The 21,036-nt window shown below is 41.3% G+C and overlaps 1 protein-coding gene across 2 annotated transcripts in view; it reads right to left on the minus strand.

Moving 5' to 3' along the window:
• Positions 1 to 15,886: 15,886 nt before the first annotated feature.
• Positions 15,887 to 21,036, minus strand: part of VRK1 (VRK serine/threonine kinase 1) — a 29,048-nt gene continuing 23,898 nt past the window's right edge. Inside the window, exons 11-14 of one of the 2 annotated variants that reach the window (XM_072116061.1) lie at positions 20,048 to 20,223; positions 17,494 to 17,523; positions 16,275 to 16,356; positions 15,887 to 16,059 (exon numbers count right to left, since the gene is read on the minus strand). In XM_072116061.1, the coding sequence (XP_071972162.1) occupies positions 15,980 to 16,059; positions 16,275 to 16,356; positions 17,494 to 17,523; positions 20,048 to 20,223 (368 nt within the window). In that variant the 3' untranslated portion in view covers positions 15,887 to 15,979. The remainder of the gene's footprint in view (positions 16,060 to 16,274; positions 16,357 to 17,493; positions 17,524 to 20,047; positions 20,224 to 21,036) is intronic. The other variant, XM_072116062.1, reaches the window with a different exon arrangement.

Raw genomic sequence — 21,036 nt, forward strand, 5'->3', positions numbered from 1 at the left:
CAAAGAGTTTGTATGTTTTCTCCGTATTTGCGTGGGTTTTCTCCCACACTCCAAAACATACTGGTAGGTTGATTAGATTGTGAGCCCCATTGGAAACAGGGACTGATTTGGCAAGCTCTGTGCAGCGCTACGTAATCTGTGTGCGCTATATAAATAAAGAATTATAATATTATCAACAAGGAAAATATATTAAAAAAATTTACTCTGTCCAAAAATAGTGAATAAAACATAAATAAATTCCTGATGATAGAATCTTGTGGGGAGCAGGAGCCACTAATCATGTTATAAAGATTATTACAAGGCCTCAGATTTCCTATATGTGCTAGAATTATGTAAGAATAAAATTAGCCTCTTTCAATGGCTTATTTGAATTAAGATCACAGGAAGCGCTCATCTGCTTGTCATGCTTTGCATTAGAGTCAAATCGTTCTGCAGTGAAGTGCCATGTCTAGGGTGACAATGACAAATTGTCACTAAATTACAAAGACTTCTGGCAAAAAGACAAGCTATTGGGGCCACGCGAACAATATATCAGCGCAGAAAATTGAAGCGTCTGTAGTCCTTTCTGTTACCACCAGACAGTGCTGTACATGTACAGAGCCTCCATATGACCAATTAACCCTTTCATAGCATGCAGAAAAGTTAAATTAGAGTAAGATGAGGATATATATATATATATATATATATATATATATATATATATATGATTGCTAGAGTAAATTCAATGTAGTAACAGTTGCACAAGGGTTCTGACGATTGAGATTTTGTGGTCTTAAAGGGCATGTCCATTTTTTAAAACTATATAATCTACATGATAAGGTGAATTACATATATGCACTTATTGTATTGAAAGCCAATGCCATATTAGACTGATTCACAGTCGGACCGTGCGCCACATTTATCATGCAAAGTCCAAGAATTGTGCCGCACGCCGCATGTTAAAAGTTGCACCAAAAAAGTGGGTGCACGCCATCGGAACAGTGCAGGGAGTGCCACAATTCATGAACCTGGCGCACTCTGCACATTCCCCAGTTTTTGATAAATGTGGGCCATAACATGCTTTATGCCTCTTCTCAAAAGGGGTGAGACATTCAATAAGGCTAAAGAAATCACCATGCAGGTAATGAAATGAGTAGACATAGGGGGGCACATGAGGTCCTGCCACGAAGTAACAGCTGGGCAGCCATAGGTTGCTTTCATACAATGGAATCAAAGCAATGGCGATATCGTAAATCATGAATTTACTTCTCTATTTTCATTCTTTTTTTATAATGGCCGATGAAAAAGCCGTCTATAAATCATCCGTAAAGATGGATTGTGCATTGTTCAGGGAGTCTGGTAGAACAGTCACTTTTTACCTTTCATTCTGAACTTCGACTTGACCTAATCCCTTATCAGATGATGAGTTTACCATCTGGCCATAGCCAGGCCACTGGAGAACTTCAAAGGCTACATTTAATAGTATATGCTTGGCGTCCACACTGTATCTGTTCTTCATTACCGCTTATTTATTGTCCTACTTTAGCAGATGGAAGCTAAGTGTCCAATTGCAACTTCAACCCCCATCTGCCACTGCTTAGATTTCGGAAAAATTGTGTTGGGATGGTAAAACTGATAATACTGCGTATTTGTGAATCTCCATAAGGTTCAATAATGAGGGGGTCCCCGATTAGCTACACCATAGAGAAGTTACCGGTACCTCTTTCTGGAGGATCAAACATGCCAAGTCATTTAGACAATCCTGGATTTCCATGGAATGGACCACCATTTTCCAGATTAGCAGAAGTATGCAGTATTTCTATATAGCAGATATAACACCCAAGGAATTACAGTTTAAGCAGTTTCCTAAAACACCAGTGTAAGTTCTGCCTGGTCCTCTCTCCACTCCAACTGTCTATTACAGTTTTAGCATAATCCGGGGGAGAGGAGCCAAGGCTGGCAGACTGCGGGGTTGTCAGCGCCGGATGCTCCGTGCACAGGATAAGTATTTTTAATAACAAACATACAGAACCCTGATGCTTGTGAATAGGAGACATTGCAGCAGATTTATCAGTACTTCTGCTGTCAGGGTGATCGCTGACAATTTCTATTCTGTATTTGGGGCTTGACTTTAAGGGATGTTTCAGCAAATAGAGGTTATTTATTGCATAGAGAAAAGGTATACAATATTCTAGTATGTCTGACGTCCACCAAATTTCATGTGACAGTGATCAGACCTTGGCACTTGTGTGCCCGTCAAATGACCACCATGGATTTATATCCACTGGAGGTGAACAATAAAGTTTTATATTTGAATGGGTTTTCCCATAAATCACATTTATCCCATGTTCACAGGGTAAGGAATAAATGTCTGGTTCAAGTGCTGGGACTTCCCACGATCTTTACAAAGGAGGAACGCAAGTCTGTCTTAGCGGCTTAGTGATGTTGGCTTTCGACATTGGCTTTTCTCTTGTTTGAAAACAGTGAAGAATTGATACAGAAGTGGAATAAATACACAGAATAAGCATTATTTGCAGACATCAGCATATCCCTTCCGATTAGCTATGCTATGCTGAGTTTTAAAAAATTGTCATTCGCTTTGCCAGCATTTAGAATCATTGTAGTAGTTTATAATTTTTTTTTCACATTACCCGGCTCCCTGTCAGTAAAATGGTATCTGCATCCAATGGGGTTGTGTCTTTCTCCTCTCCTCCACATCCTCCTCCTCCCTTACTGCTCAATGCACATGACAGGAAGTGGGGAGGGAGCTGCATGACTTTGGAGTAGATTGACACAGGCATACATAGGCTGCTTTTTCTGCTCCGTGGAGTCATCCCATGCTTCTGGCAGGGAGCCAGGTAATGTGAATTAAACTTCTATAAACTACTGAAATGATTCACTATACTGACAAAGGCATTTTTTAAATTTGCATAGCATAGGGTGTTAAAGGAAACCTACCACTTCTGAAGGTAGGTATGAGATGTAAACACCGTGCACCAGCTCAGGGTGAGCTGGTGCCGGAGCTTACCTCAGCTAGTGTTTTAAACCGCTATATCGTGGTTTAAACAAATTTTGATTTACAGCCCCGAGGTAGCTTCAGCGCCCCCGGCACTTCCAATGGAGGCGCGCGCAGCGCCTAAGCTACCTCGGGGCTGTAAATCAAAATGTGTTTAAACAGCGATATAGCGGTTTAAAACACTAGCTAAGGTAAGCTCTGGCACCAGCTCACCCTGAGCTGGTGCCCGGTGTTTACATCTCATACCTACCTTCAGAAGTGGTAGGTTTCCTTTAAAGAGGACCTGTCACCAGATTTTGACCACCCTAACAATGCCTGCTGATAAAGGGTTACAAGTCCTCCCTATATCACCTAAAATTAGCTGCCAGTGGGGACCTTAATTACAGACATTTTTCAGATATGCAAATTAGCTTTTCTGACTCATGTCTGGTATCTGTGACTCCCCCTCTCTCAGGCCGGCAGTGAACCATGCCCCAGTATTCTGACTGACAGCTCTGTGTCACTGCTCTGCCTCCTGGTACTTGGGGACCGTCTGCTAATATTCAACTACAGACATAGGTACAGATATGTACAGATAGGAAATATTGTGTCAAAATTTTACACGGTGCCTTCTGTTACATTCATGACATGTGACCAGTGATATCATTGCAGGTCCTTTAGCCTTCTAATAAGAGCAAACTGTACACCATATATGTGATTTCATGAAATCACAGATGCCTCCATGGAGGATGGAGAGGAATAGAAGTCCATGGAGGCTGCTGTGACTTCATGTAGTCAGATACATGCAAGGGGTACAGTTTTCTATTATTAAGGGGCTAAAGTACCTGAGATGATGTCACTCTCTTTACATGATAAGAACTGTGACCAGTAAGGAGGAATAAGGCATGGGGGGTATTAGATGGGAGGGGCCGGCCAAGCAGGACACACCCCCTCTGATGCCAGGTAATATAAAATAAAAGGTGATTTATGTGTACGTAAGCAAAACAATTTTAAGGCTTATAGAAGGGTGTTTGGGGGGGGGGGGCTGCCTTTCAAGGTAGCAAAAGGAGGCATAGTTTTCCATTTAACACCTTGGAAAACTATTTGCATATTTCCCAGAATTCCCTAGTGGAGCATCTTTGGCGTCTCCACACACCTATAAGATGACCTTGATTGGCAAACTCTCCTTAAGACAACCTCTTATCTTCTCTCCCTAGTCAATAGCCTCTCACACAGCCAAACCAGTTCCCAACGCTGTACTACGGAGTCGCAACCAGGTTGAAACAGTGCTGTCTACAGTGGAGAGTCTGTTCCTTCTGGAATAGAAATACTGGTTTGGCTAAGGCTACATTCACACAGGCATAAGGCGTATATACGTCCCCCATAGACGGCAATGGCACACGGTGCCGCACAGGTGCAGTACGGTGCCGCCGTACCCGGGAGGAAGATAGGACATATCTTTCCCCGTAATACTGTGCCATGCACCATATACTGCTATGGAGAGGGGCGGGGGTGAGTGGCCCTCCTCCTCTCCCGGGCGCTGTTTGCCTGTTGTGCTGAGGTACGGCAGGCACATCATTGTGTGAACGTAGCCTTAATCTCACATCATGTTATTAGAATTCTTGTAGGTCATACTTGGTGTTAAGGGGGCTGTCTTTCAAGGTAGCAAAATGATTCATTGTTTTCCATTTAACACCTTAGAAAACATATTTGCATACTTACCAGTTTAAAGTGACATTGTTGGTGACAGGTTTGCTTCAAGAATACTTCAGATCCCAAATTTTGCTTGAAATTATTTTAAGGTTTATAAATATGACCCATCTACTATTCACTTTAATGGACTGCACATATGGAGTGACTTATATGCCAGACATTAGGCTGCAAGAAAAAGTTTTCTTCGGAGGAGGAAGGAAAACACTCATATACTTCTAACAAACTAACCATCCCCTAAATGCTGCGCAGGGCCAACATCATATGGTGAAATAATTGACTGTCACTCAATACCTAAAACCACCATACAGTGCATAAAAATACCACAATACAAAACACACATACAAAACACACACAAAACAGCTTTCATTTTACCAGAGAAGCTTGAAGGGGTTTCAAGTTAGCAAGGTATCAACATACTAGTTAATAAGCTGATCGGTGAAGGTCCAAATGCCAGAACCACCACCAATCAGGAGAACGGGACCCCCAGTTTTCCATCAAATGCTAATCTTACTATTTGGCAGAGTGGCTCCTCTATCTTAGCAACACTCCGACACATCTATACTATTGAATGCAAAATAAAACACATGCCCAACCTCCTGCTCAACCCATTGGTGCAAGACCCTCATGGCGGGGTTTGCTGGGGGTCATGTTCTGATTCCTGTTTTATTCTCAGCTGCGGGGAAGCTGGATGTTGGATACATATAGTGCAGACCAATAGTTTGGACACACCTCATTCAAAGAGTTTTTTTTTGCATTTTCATGACTATAAAAGTTGTAGATTCACACTGAAGGCATCAAAACTATGAATTAACACTTGTGGAATTATATACTTAACAAAAAAGTTTGAAACAACTGAAAATATGTATTATATTCTAGGTTCTTCAAAGTAGCCTCCTTTTGCTTTGATTACTGCTTTTCACACTCCTGTAACTGGCGACTACCTCTTGAAGCTCATCAAGAGAAGCCAAGAGTGTGCAAGGCAGTGATCAAATCAAAAGGTAGCTACTCTGAAGAACCTAGAATATAAGACATAGAAGATATATTTTTAGTTGTTTCACATTTTTTGTTAAGTATATAATTACACGTGTTAATTCATAGTTTTGATGCCTTCAGTTTGAATCTACAATTTTTATAGTCCTGAAAATACAGAAAACTCTACGAATGTGAAGGTGTGTCCAAACTTTGGGTCTGAACTGTATATACAATGTTTTTAGCCCAAAAAACATTTTTAACGCCCTATCCAAAGCATAGCTCATTATCCGGGGTACCCCTTAAACAAATGAAGGATGATATCGGATTGGCTGCTAGGGGCAGCCATTATGTTAATAGGCTAGAATTGCTTACCAATTCAGTTAACCCCTTGGTATTCATTACGTTAGAAGAGACTGGCCTTACTCTCCTTTCACGATTCTCCGTCCGTTCAGTATTTCTCATGTTAAAACAGAAAAATAGAATAAAATCCCCAGATCTGGTTGCCTCTAGTCACTGTTGTTGCTGGCTGTCTAGCACAAATATTTTCTCTCCCAATTTACATTTTTAGAAAGACATGAAATAAAGATGATTTTCCGCATTGGGTGACTGCACGGAGTGTCGCTGCCCATGTGCTAAGCCATTTGTTAAAGCCTCATAAACGGCATGTTGGTTTTTTTAATTAAACACATGGTAAACCGAAGGGCAGATTCAATTTACTATCATTTTTTTTCCTAAATGGTGCCGTGTAAGGGGATCACTGTCAGGAGCGGGAAAGATAGCGGGGTTACTGCAATTTTACCACATAGAACAATTGCTTAATTCTTTAGATTAAAGCTTAGACTGTATGCAAATTTATGTTAGTTTTGAAAAGCAAAATGAAAGGAAATCTACCATCAGAATACATCATGATAAACCAGGGGCACTTACACAGACGCTTTGACTGTGGTAATATTCTTATATGTGTTTTTCATAGCCTTCCTTTTATTTTTAAAATTATGCTAATGAGCCAGAGTCAGCTTCGTGTTACACTGTACAGGAGCACTTCCCCCTGCCACTGTGTAAGATTACAGCAGGCAGAGGGAGGAGGGAATTGCTGGGAGAACAGAAGGGGAGATAGTGTATCAGCCTGTGAAGCTACAGCACAAATGGGCTATGGTAATGCACTTCGAATCTTTTTGGATCATTTGCATAATTTTTAAAGTTGATTTTAACAGGAAGGTGGTCATAGATAACAGGTATAAGAAGATTACCATTATGGGTACAGATCCAACACCAGGTCAATTCTCCTCCTTTTTATACACCTTGTACCCAATTCCTCCTTTTATCCCACAGCCTGTGCCCCCACTCCACCTACTACTTCACACACAGCCTGCCCCACATTTCCCTCACTTTATTAGACAAACTGTCCCTCCCCATGTCTCCCTTCTTCTCACTACCTGCACCTCCATGTCCTTCTTTTCATATTGCTTGTGCCCCATGTACATTTTTTTCACATATCCTGAATCGGACCCCCAGGTACCCTCCTTCTGACACTACCTGCACACACCTTTGTGCCTCACCATAGCCACACATCACATTTCACACAATATCAAACCTCAAGGATGATGTCATTTGATCCTGCAGATCAGGAGAAGACTATCTGTAGATGCTATTTTCTAGAAGAGCTGCAAGACCCGTGATGGTAAATGCAACATCAGTTCAACAACAGTTCCTGGAGGTTGATACCGTGTAACAAGCGCAACCAGGTTTCATTGATCACTGGAAAAATGACAAAACTACGGAAAATTCTATTGTGGTGCTTCCAAGTTATCCTTCGGACTGCAGTATAGTACTCAGCCAGATTAATTCGTTAAATTAGTGCATTGCGTTACAGAGGAATTTTACACCACAATTTTGACACATTTTGTGCATTAAACCACACCATTTTCCCCAATTATTCACGCATTCTTTTCAAGTGATAGCTCAACATTTGTTGCAAACATAAGAACAGGTTGAGTTGCAGCTATAAAAGTAAATCATCAGGAACGAGAAAGGTGGTGTCACCAGTGAATCATACTATTTGGGTGGAACTCTGTCTGTAAATCAGTGGTTTCTGAGAAACAATAAGAAACAAAGTAGTTAGAATATCCAGGAATGGCATTGGAGAAGCTGCCAGTGTGGTGAAAGGACTATTGTGTTGCATGGGGATCATGTTCAGAGGTGCACGATTCTTGTGGATGGGTCTGAAGTCCAAGCAGTAGCGGCGAGTGGTTCTGTCACATTTACTTGTGATTGCAGCTTTGACTTTTTGCATATGTTATTGCATACAATAACTTATTGAAAACAGAATTGTCCAATTTAAAAAGAAAATTAAATCACCCCAATACAGGCGGTCCCCTACTTAAGAACACTCGACTTACATACGACCCCTAGTTACAAACGGACCTCTGGATTTTGGTAATTTACTGTACTTTAGTCCTAGGCTACAATAAACAGCTATAACAGTTATCACAGGTGTCTGTAATGAAGATTTAGTGTTAATCCTGATTCTTATGACAACCCAACATTTTTAAAATCCAATTGTCACAGAGACCAAAAAAGTTCTGTCTGGGATTACAATGATAAAATATACAGTTCCGACTTACATACAAACTCAACTTAAGAACAAACCTACAGACCCTATCTTGTATGTAACCCGGGGACTGCCTGTACTTAGCTTTCGTCTGCCAGCAAATTATACAGAGGTTTTATTTGCCCTGTGCCCTCCTTTTAATCATTCTTATCTTCTTGGGCTATTCAAGTTCTATCCAGACATTAACAATGAAGTTTAAAAACTCAGTGGGCTACGATGTCGGGGCACAACCTACTGTTCATTGAGGTTCCAGGCATATAACATTTTGGAAGCTCATAGCTACTGCACGGACCTTCCCAAAGTGGTAAGGACCCTGGTGGGCAGTCTCACTTTTGTTGTCCATCATGATACAAACATGGAGGAAATATTAAATAATTTGACCAGAGACATAACTTTCCAATAACTTTGTGTCCATCTGATAATACATCAGGTATTTGGCACCCCAGTCTTTAGACCCTATGTCAGTACAGGCCGAAATAACCATTTATATAGCCAATGCGCTCTGAACAGAAACCTTCTCAAGGCAACAAATTCATATTTTAGGTAGCATCTTTCAAAGTCGCGTCCTTGGTCTCCGGCATTAATGATGTTATTGTCAACTTGTTATTACCTTGTTCTTTTCCCATTTAACCTAAGAAGTACCAAAGAACAGGAGGACAGGATACACAGAATTGTTGTAGGCGTTTACGTAGGTCGAATGGGTCTCTTTGGCTGACAGAAGCTATTCTTAAGGACACGTGCTGGATGCATCTTGGCAGGAGATTCACAAAGCCTTTCTGTTAGCTGTTAACTCCTTACAGAACACAAGGCATCTAGCGTTATTCTGAATTATCCAGACACAAAGGAAGACAGTCCTGTTCATGTTAGGGGTTGTGCCTTCCACAAATCCTCCCTTAACAGTAGCCTATGACTGTATTTTCAACAACTGAGGAAGTCGTCTGGGTGACGACGAAACGCGTGGGGAAATTTACCTCGTTGCCAGCCTCATCACCTCCTGCTGACCAGCCAAGCAGTAGCTATTTATCTATTCTCAGTGACATGACTCAGGAACATTTCGCAGTACCGACACACTTTGTGGGATAGCCTATCCTTTATCAGTATAGCACTTTATTGAAGCACTTGTATTTTTTGCTTATTGTTGAGGAGATATTACTTTGCACGTATAATTATTTGGCTGCTGCTTGAGTCTGTGCCTGGATATTTTATATAAACCCAATTTCATACTCCCACTATATTTGGAGGTTGGCTGCTTGACACTATTCAGTGTTGGAGAGAGGAGGTACCCTTACATGGGTCCCCGACCTGTTTTGTTTGTACATTTTGTGTTTTAGATGTATATGGGGTTTGTGATGTTTGTCTTCTTATTTTTCAATAAAGATTGTTGTAGATATCTTCAGAGTTACATTTGATTGGCCGTTTGTTGTGCACCGCTTTAGCTTTGTAATTTCATTGATGTATCTCTCTGCACAAGGCCATTTTCTTGATTAATTCAGGTGGTGCTAGGCAATCCTTTGCTTGGTACATATATCAATATTTTGCACCAAGTTCAGTTCCCGAGTCCAGTTTCTCAAGGAAAAATCAGAATCAAGCCTTTGAGAGAGGTCCAATTTCTTTCTGGTTCTGGATCAGAGTTGTTAGAATCCTAGTAATTCAAACAGGAAAAATCTCTATCAGGTTAAACAGTGCAATTACCCAACAGACAGAAGGGGGCCATACTGTGTGTGATGCAGGTTGTGGTCTTCTAGGGTGATCTCTGTTTTAGTTTGTCTGGCTGGTTGTAGTCGAGAGGGCCGTAATTTCCCCAGAAGCTGACTGTGATAGGTCCCTCACCTTTACAGAACTACAAGTAGATGCAACAACCAAAATCTTCACAAATGCAACCCATGTTGCAACAGGGTATCAGGTTCTGCCAGAAAGCTCGAAGGATTATCGAATTCTCCTTAAAACAAAGTTTGTGGCTCTTCCACAAAGAGCTAAAGAACTGCTTAGATACAGATTATCTAAAAATGTAAAACCGACTCCAGGAAACCTATACCAAGCGTTTTGTAGTGCAATGTGACCAGGTGCAATAGACCTTTTTAGAGGCTGTGATACGGTCGGATCAGCGCCAGAAAACAGGTTGTGATGATGGAGCATTAGAACATTTTCATAACCCTACCCAAGGTCAGTATTCAGTGCTGTCCCCTTCTTCTAAAACCCCTTTTCACACCAAATGTTACCGATTTCTAAAATATGTTGTCCCAATAAAAACCTATTAGATACATTTTACAACTTTCTCCATCCTGATATGAATAGAAAACCGTATGAGATGGATGGTTTCTATTCCTCCAATATCCTCTATATGACCTCCGGGATATAGGGAATCACTGATACAAGCGTCAGTGACACGAGTGCACAGCAATTGTACATGAGAATCAGCTCTAATGCGGATTCTGTCTGCACAGATACTGGTGTGTGGCCGGAATGATTCTGTGCGACAGCTCTCTGTGCCAGTTTGTATACTTTTACACAGAAACATTGAGAATTTATAAGACAGCTGACACTGGCTGGCACAAAAGCCACTTCTCAATGTGTTAAAAGGAAAATTCAATTAAAGATATGCTCAACGGCTGTGCGTCCAACGTCAGCAGGGAACTGGAGAAGCACACGCTCTGTGCATTACTTCTTCCGTATGGAGCCCAGTCTCTTGTGCTCACTTTTAAGGAACTCAAATTCCGCCTAAACGGAAAGCAGCAACTTGGTGTGAAGGAACCAAATTATTTCTACTTAACTGAGCAGGTTAAGAAAACCAAAAAAATAAGGCGTTAGAACAAAGACAACACATACACAAGGGTGGCACTGCTCCACAGGAAAGAAAACAAAGTACCATAGATCCCTTAGACTGCATTCACAAGCCCATATTCAGTCCATCTACCACCTCCCTAAGTTTCATAATCTGCAGGCAAGAGAAAAATGTGATTTCCAAAACACCTGTATTATTTCAGTCAAGCGGTTTCTGGGAAATACCCATTTGAATCCTTAGGAGAATGAGAGCGTTGTTGCACCTGATGTATGAACCCCAGCACCCGGAGCACCAAATATTCCTGCTTGGACCACTCATCTGCTCAGCAGGAGATTATCTTGTGCGAAGAATGGAGCTACGCGGGAAGAAGTGGGAAGTGATTTAGGCAGGAATAGCAGTGCTAGAGGTCCAACGATTTGGCTCACCAACTACTTCCTTAGCATACAAATTAAGGGCCCTTTCACACAGGCGTTGTGGGTGATGTATCAATGCATACGTCCTCAGACACCTGTGATGCCTGTACAGTGCCCATACACCTTTGACACCATAACTTACCAAGCACAAGGAAAAGATAGAGCTTGTTCTAGGTTTCCCCATGTTTATGGCTGGGCACAATGCCTTGAGGGGAGGGGTGCTATGGTTGGGTAAGCCTACAACAATGCGAAAGCAGCCTAAGGGTACATTTACACAGTCGGATGCCTGCCATACCTCTGTGCACTGGAGAGGTGGAGATGATCTCTCCAATCTCCACAGAGAAAAGCGGCACACGTGGAAACGTAGTGCATGCTCTATCTTATCCCCATGTATTGATGTATTGGGCGGAACTGTGCCACACGTGTTGCACCATACCGCCGTCAGACCACCATTGCCACCCAAATTGCAAATTTGCAGCCGCATATATGTCCCCATAGACAGGCGTCTGAATGTACCCCTACTTGGAATATCTTGGAAATGGCATAATGGACAGAAATAAAGGCTTTATGAAATTCATGTTGCATTTCTCTGCCAAGCACATGGTGAAGATGGTAGGTTCCCTTAAAATACTGACCTCTGGTATTTCCCAGACTGATCCCAGCCTGCCCAAGGCACTACAGCAATGTACTCAAAACATGATTACAGTAGGGATCTTAAGCCCTTTAAGGAGAAAAGGAATTCCAGCACGGCATACAATTGTAGTGCTAGGGAATGGGAAGGGGGCAACGCCTGTGTGAATAGGGTCTAGATCTCAAAATCTTTTAACATAAGAGCATTCCCTGTTTTAGTATTGAGATCTGACCCTTAGCACTCAATATATGACCGTCGCACAGAGCCATTTTTTATCCTTGAGCAGTAGCTGACTTGGAGGAACAAGATATTCATGACAAAATGTTCAAGTGGCCTACCAAGTGCCAGATGAAATTGCATGACTTGCAGACATGCATTGGAAAAGGTGGTGGATCTAAGAGAAGAGGGACCATAGGAATTAATCCAATAAGAGCTAATATGGCTCATAACAGTACAGTAGTTAGTAGTTGTCCACAGTTCTAGGATCTGAAAGCAGGGGAAAACTGAAAACTGAAGAACAGCTGAGCTTACTGAAAGAAAAACACAAGATTCTTATTATGGAATGAAGGTAACTTATTGTTTGGGTCATGCCCTGCATGATAAGACCTTCTGCTCCACATGAACATTCATTTCCATATATGATGACAGTGATGGATGTGAATGTCATCATCTCCACTCTTTCCAGGCTATCCTTTCTCAGGCACAGCTCAGTTTTAAGTGTGTCCACCAGGACGTCTTACAAATTGAACCCAGCAATACTAGAGCTAAACCTGAAGTTTCCTCGGATGGAGCTGGTGAACATTTTTATGAAAAGAAGAGGATTATGATGCGTCCAAACTCAGACATAAAAGAACTAAACAAACATACTACTCATCTGCAGCATCCCTTACTCTGTGTGAACGCTTCCTCACACCAGCCAAAATTACTCACCCACAGGGCTGATTAATCATGACAACCCAAACAAGAATCAAAAATAAAATCAGAAGTATGGGCATCACTCTTTGTACAGAGGAGAGATCAGAAACAAAGGGAATGGATCATCAGAAAACATTTAAAAAAGACCAAATTTTTAATGAATTTTTTTTTTTGTGCAACCTTGCATCTCAGAAAAATAACTGTTTTCACCCCAACTACTACGAGGGAACAAACTGAAATTTCCTGTTCTCTACATGTCACTTTTCTACTTTGCTGTGTAGATTGAGACAGTATCAGCTGAGTTACATCTTACTCATTTGTGGGCTGGGTCAGAAAAGTCATCTTCTCATTACCATTGACAGCCATAACCCACATCTGCAGGACCCGATAATGTAGTAGCAGGGTTTACAACTCTTGCTACACCACAACATCCAGCAAGCCTTGAAAGCCACAGCCCAGAGCACAAGACACACAGTTTGAAGACCACCACATTGTACACAACACTCTGAATGCGGCTCAACTTAAACATTCGGCCTCTGAGACAAGAGTATTGTCATATCTTAGCAACAATCATTAGCCTCCAAAACTTTTTGGTCCATTACTTCCCATTTATTGCAGTAGCCATAAAGAAATACCCCCTGCTGAACTGAGTATAAGGATGTGTGCGCTTCAAATATGGCAGAACCCATGAAGGTTTTAACACAACCCCCCCCCCCCCCCCCCCCCCCCCACACACACACAAAATGTTTTAGGTTTTCACATAATAAAAGAAGCTTAAATGAAACCCCTTTAATAATTATGAAAGTCTTAGCGCAGACTTCTTCACTGTGTGAATACTAACTTTGTTAATGGAGTGAACACAAATTAGAGATAGGACTTGGCTAAAATGTTACTTCAATTGGCTATTAAAATTTAAGAGCCAAGTTAGATAGCTAATTACAAAACATCTCCAATCGTGCTAGAACTAAGCGGAATGAGCAGCAGCAAATGGCAGCCTGTCTGCTACTATTCCCCCGGGAACAGAAGAGAAGTGATCCAGACAGTATGGAGAAAACCTATCGGTATTTATGGCCTCCCAAATCTGGTGGTTCAGATGGACAATTCACAATTGACAGTTAATGGCGAGGCACCAGCATGGATTATTATTCTTCTCCTCCGCAATAAACACAGGACATGTTAAAGATTTCCAATTAGTACAAGGAAGGATATACACAGAAGGCGAGTTTTTACTATGGATAGAGGGATGTGTGGGAGTTCGAAGGATCCGCTTCATTATCGATATCCTCATTAAGCCATCAGATGGAAAGGACTAGTTCCCCTGTGAAGATTTATCATATACAGTGGCCACTTTGAAACACAGGTAGTGGAATCTTTAACATTCAGTAGTCAAGTATCTCCCTGCTGCGCCTGTAAATGTCAGTCCAGTTTTTTCACGGCTGTGCGCACTGATTAGAAACAGCAGGGGATCCTGGGAGTATGACTACAATACCAGTAAGGACACTCGTCTTTGCGGCACTACTCAAGTGATTCTTGGAATGTATTACCCTGCTGTTTTCTAATATTTACACACAACTGGAGTCATCAAGAGCTGTAAATGCAGTCTAAAGGCAGTTCTCCAATGTAGTAATCTGCACGCTCACTCAGCAACGCACCAATGAGGAGGGGGAAAAAAAGATTCTGTAATCTTTTATACAAGTATTCCAAGATAATTCACAATATAAGGTCACTGATCATGTCACTGCATTGGGTGATCAGACTTTTTTGTGTATTTGTGGCAGTTTCTTAGTTTCAAAATATATATTTTTTTTAATAGTCGTCTTGAGGAGCTGTAAGAGAAAATGGTCTTCATAACCAACAACCCACAGAAATGCTCTGTCTCCATTATCTTGATCAGTAGGGATCTGACAAAGGTAGGACTATGAAAGAGGAAGAAGGGAGTAGAGAAGGAAGGTTTTAAAAGGGGTTTTCCCTCCAAACAAGTTAGGCCCTATTCACAGGGTGGATCTCAGTGATGAGAACCCCCACAGGGGTCTGATGTATCTCTATCGGATCCCTTGTCCCTATTCATTTCTATGAAATACGGTGCTCTGTAATTTCTGTCAGCGCCATAAAGATCAACAAAGAAGAACGGACATGCACGGCCATGTGCTCCACTCATCTTGGGGAGCAACAGAGATACATTGCACCATCAGTGCAAGGTTCCCATTCCCATGATCTGTGGCGGGTCTCACCACCAAGATCCACCCCGTGAATAGGGTCTAACTTGTTTGGAGGGAAAACCCCTTTAAGTCACTGTTTAGGCCTGATACACTGATGCTTTGTCAGGAGTGGACTACAGTTTTCAAACGGCAACATCTATACCAAATAATTGCTCTAAACTTAATGGTATGATAAAGTCACAACACATTAGAAACCTCTCTAGCAGGAATCATTTCAAAGCTAGGAATGCAGCCAGCAATGAACACAGTAGGGGGTTCAATTAGTTTGTTGCGGCTCTGTCCACATTTGAGCAATTTTGCCTTTAGTATACCAGAGATGTATTAAACAGGATAGGTGATAAAACTTACGGCTGTGTAGGCAGCTCCAGCTAGCATTGGAAGAGTATATCAGAGTTACATGTCCAACTGCAGCAGTAGTGTGAATGATAAAACATCACTCCTAACCCGTCTATGGGGTAAACTGAGCCAGCAGTGTGTGAACCTTAGTAAGCCTCAAAGGTGAATGGATTACAGACCATCTGCATGTTCCTACAAGGGACTGTTTATGATTATTTGTGGTCTCATTTGGGGACCACCAGTAATAATGAACAGGGCATCTTTTACCACTGCAGTTGCACTCCCTATAGATTTTACCTAATCACTGGAAGAGCCATAGCGACTGATAAAATTTTTATTCTGAAAAGATAATATTGACATCTAAACACATTCCTCATACAAAACATAAAAACACATGTAAAAATATAACAAATTTACAGTTTTTTCCCTCTCCCGCGTCCTCTTCCTTTTGGTGCCGGCTTTGGGGATGTGGCAGCAGCTTTGGTTGGGCGTCCTGTACAAAGACAACATATTGTTAGTTGTGGTATCACAGCGGGGACAACATGTAAAGTATTTTTGTACTGCCTCTGTCCATGTACTCTGTAAAAGTGTACAGGTAGACTTGGGCAGTATGTGCACAAGGTGCCAGGTGACTTCACACTACAAGAGTTTACCAAGTAAACAGCTAGAGAAACACAGAGGAGTCATTTGATGCAGCACGAGACTTGCCTCTAGGAACCTTCTTCTTTGCTTCAGTTTGTTCAGCCTCTTCATTATCATCATCATCATTAGAGACCGTAGGCAATTTTCTCTGAAAAACAAAAGTCTCTCCATTATTACTTGTATGTTACACACAACAAAGCAACTTAAAGGGGTTGTCCGAGCTAACAGCTAACAGGTTTCTACCAAATTATTCTTTTTAGATTTTAGCTTAAAGGGAACCTACCACCACAAATCTACCTATAAAGGGCAGCTCCGCGCCCTCGTCCGGCGATCCTGCCGTCTGCGCATGCGCAGAAGAGCAGGCCCGCGCCTGCGCGGTCACTGCTCCGAAACAGGCACAGGCCTGCTCTTCTGCGCATGCGCAGACGGCAGGATCGCCGGACGAGGGCGTAGCTGCGCGCCGAAGCTGGGTGAGTAGGAGGGGAAAAGAGGCTACTGGGGCGTGGAGTAGCCGCCTCGTGTAACCTCAGATGCGGCTACTCCACATCCCAGTAGCCGCATAAGTAAATTTGAATATATGTCTAATAAAAGTTATCAAAAAAAAGTGTGGGGACGTGAGGATTAGCCCTTAAAAGGGCTAATCCACACGTCCCATTGATCCACCTACCACCCGATCTACCTTTATAGGTAGATTTGTGGTGGTAGGTTCCCTTTAAATAGCATAACATGCACCTAATTAAGGACCACAACTCAAAACTAAAATGTATCATGTACTCCATTATGGAATTCGCTAACCTATTATTGGGGTCTCCATATATCACACGGGGTTAGGTTGTTAGGTATACAGTATTGGGGTTGGGTTGTAGCAATTCTGCCTCCAGATTTCTATACAGAAAATCCTACCTCAGCCTCCCTGACTGTATACCAATGGTACAGAGAATATTATGGGATATAAACCACAGTGCACTGCCAGATTGCAGACGTGGCTCCATCTTTATACGCACAAGCATGTTCTATCCATCCATATTTGTGGCCATGTGCTGTGTTTCTTATGGAGAGGGAAGGGGTGAGCACGCAGAAGTGTGCATGTACCCTTAGCCAGAATTTGTATGCAAGTCTGAACAGGTAATTTTGTAAATGCAGCTCAAAAAACAAAAAATAACCATAATAGGTGTGTGTGTGTTTTTTATTTTAAGTATTTTGAATGGAATTTCAAGCCAAACTCATTATTTGCATCACATGAAAACCATTATCCATTTCTTTATTTCTTTCTCATGACACTTACCGTAGGCTCCCCAGCAAACCTACTATTTACCTATGAAACAAAGAGGTAGGTCTCAGTTCACACGTCATCACCGCACCCCCGATACTACGGCAATTAATGCAGGGAGCAGATGATTATGCCAGTGACACTTCCCATGGTGTGTAGTGCTTACAAGTGCTGCCCTGCACATTAATTATTAGCACGGTCAATCATTAGCATCTACATAATTCATACAGTACGGACCCTGTGGGCACATTTACAGGTTTGCTCTTGTTGGACAATTACAGGAAATTACACGAGTCTGACAATTGTACTTCCCAAGCGTTAATGCTAAGAAAGCAGCTGTATGGATACAATGCTGATGGGGATAGAAGGTGAGGGGGTGGATAGTGCAATCCATCGCTCATGGAAGGAGCACCGCTTCCAGATTACCATCTAAACCCTGCTGGGCTGAACAGATTGGTTTGATAATTACATACAATAACTGCAATGGGCAGGTAACCCTCAGCTGGCACAGAGCAGCTCCCCCGTGGGAACTCCCATATGCAAACTGCATTGATGGAGTGCATTAGGTCCATCTCTTCTGCCGCTGCACAGGCCTGATTATCGCCAGCTATGACTTCAAGGTTAGCATGTCAGCAGATTTGTGATGCATTAGTCAGGAATACACATAGACACTTCTCATTCTGACCAAAACTACAGAGAGGATCTCATTATTGCACTGCTTATGCTGCCGCAATGCACAGGCCAAATGGAAGGGCTGGAAATTAGAATATTTCTCTGCTTTGCTAGGAGTTTGTACAGAATGTTTCCTACTTGCACAATACATTGTAAAGCCAAAGCCATAGGAAACAAGTGGTTTACAAATGCAAAAGTGGTCAATGTCTTACACGATCTCCTATCACAGTACAGTAATATTTACAGCAGCCAGGCTGCTAATCTGACACAATCTTACCAAACTATGGAAACCAATTACCACATTTGTTTCCCCCCTCTTTTGGGATACATAATCTACAGAAATGAAAGCAAGCAGTGCCGTCATTAGGGGAGCACTGAAGGAGAGAGATCTGCTGCACGTAGCTCAAGATATCTGGCTGTAAATCTTGCAGTAAAAAGTCATGACCAGTTTATGTTCTGGACTCAATGAAGCAGATCCTCACCTGGAAGTTACTAGATTGAGCAATACTGTAGTCACTGACTAACCAAAGAAAGTGACAGATGTTTGCACAAACAAATGAAATGGAGACCAGCAGGCACAAAAAGGTTAGCTGTAGAGTCATGAGATATAAAATAGCATAAGGTGGTGTCTATTACAAGCTCACCCGTTCTCCAGGTTATGAGGGATCTAAAGTGCCCTATATGAATGGAGCCACCGTGACACATGGGCTAATAATATTCGTTATCAGTGGGGGTGACAATATTGGTGCTAGGTTATCTGTAAAAGTCCTACTAGAGATAATAACCGGAGCAGCAGTGCACACGGTGCTCCCTGTACTTCATAAAATGTTACTGAGGGACTCACCGCTCTTCTTGTGATGTGGAAACAATGAGGGAATCTCCTCAACATATTTTGTAGCTGTTCTAAGATTACCCCATACTGGGACTCCTGGGGGTGGTTTGTGAGGCAATAGGTAGATCTTAGCATACAGACCTGGCCTGGGCTCTGTTACATCACCACAATGTTTCCCCAACCACATAGAGAATGTCTCCGGTTCAGAACCTTTTGAATGGCACTAAAGCATGAATTCCAGCTTGTTGGCAATCCCCTGATCCAATAACCGGCACTTTATAATGCCAGTGGATGGGGTGTCTAGTAATATTGGGTCATTTTATTTACTTGTGGTGCTACAGATAGCTTCTCTTTACCCTACTGTTCTTTGTAAATTATTTTACCAGAAATAAAAAAAATCAGAATAAAATTTATGAAGGGGGAAAAAAAACAAATTAAAAAAAAAAAAATATATATATATATATATATATAATAAATTGGTTACTATGACATTCAAAACTATATAACTATTTTTTCCCCATGTACAGAGCTCTATGAGCGTGTTTTTTTTTTTGCATAAAACCAATTGAACTTCGCATTTGCACCATTTTCTCGTGGGCTTGGTTTTACAGCTTTTACTGTGCCGCCCAAATGACACGTCTACTTTGGTGTACAGAACTGTGCAACGTGTTATTTTTTCAAGATGAGATGACGTTTTCATTGCTAGCATTTTGAGGAATGTACGCTTTTTGATCACTTTTTATTAAAAAAAAAAAATATGCAAAATGACAAAAAAGTGCAGTTTCGGACATTTGGGCGCGATTATCAGTTACTGGGTTAAATACCGGAAATAACATTTTGATAGATCAGACATTTAGGGACACGGCAATACCTTACAGGTTTATGATATTTAATGTTTATTTTTATATCAGTTTTAGGGAAAGGGAAGGTATTTTTTCTAGATCCCACAGGAAACTTAAAAAAAAAAAAAAAAAAAAAAAAAAAAAAAACACACAAGGTAAAGTGGCCAGAATGTATAATATATATTCTGTGTATATACACATTATAGTAAAGAATACTAGCTACCTTCAGGGCCTTTGCAGGGCCACCACCATTCTGCACTGAGGAGAAGTCCAGCTTCCCATCATCTTTGGCACCCAGAGCTTTCAGACCTTGCAGCAATATGTCTCTTAACTTTTGATACTGAGGTTTCTCAACATAACCAATAGATGCAATAGCCTCCATGTATTTAGCAATTTCATCTGTGAAAACAGAATGAAGTATAAAGCTTTAAAAACAAAAAACACAAGGTAAAAATGGCAGTCAAATATGTAATAAACCCATGGACGAAAAGATAACATATGAAAAAAAAGTTTGGGCACCCCTATTAATCTTTAGTTTTAATGCATTGCACATTAGCTGTTAGTAATATTTCAGGATTAAAATGAGGTTTATTGTACTGTGTCCATCAGTTATTAGATATATAAAACTGAAATAGCTGTTGCAAAAACCCAAATTTTTTATAACCACAGACAGTCCCCGGGTTACGTACAAGATAGGTCCCATAGGTTTGTTCTTAAGTTGAATTTGTATGCAAGTCGAAACGGTATATTTTTAGTTAGTTCCAGACCAAAAAAAAAAAATGTTTCCCCCAGTGACAATTGGAGTTTAAATATTTTTAGCTGTAATTAGACCAAGGATTAATCAATAAAACTTCATTACAGACACTTTACAGCTGATCATTGCTGCCTGGGACTATAGTAAAGCATCCAGAGATCTTCACCAGACGCCACAGTGGGCAGAGGGGTCTGTCTTTAACTAGGGGTCATCTGTAAGTTGGGTGTTCTTAAGTTGGGGACTGCCTGTATATAGTCCTTCCAGTGTCTGAATGTTTAGTAATACTTTATGCATTGAAGATCTGTCACCATTCCTGAAATGTATATTTTAGTAAATACACACAATTTTCATGATCTAAAACAATTCAAAGACCTCTGATATCTGTCAAGCTCTGTACAATGTCATCCCTTTGTACTTCCTCCATAAAATCTATAAGCAATATGCAGAGAAAGCAAGTC

This window comes from Engystomops pustulosus, chromosome 7 (assembly GCF_040894005.1).
Source record: "Engystomops pustulosus chromosome 7, aEngPut4.maternal, whole genome shotgun sequence".
Taxonomy (NCBI): domain Eukaryota; kingdom Metazoa; phylum Chordata; class Amphibia; order Anura; family Leptodactylidae; genus Engystomops; species Engystomops pustulosus.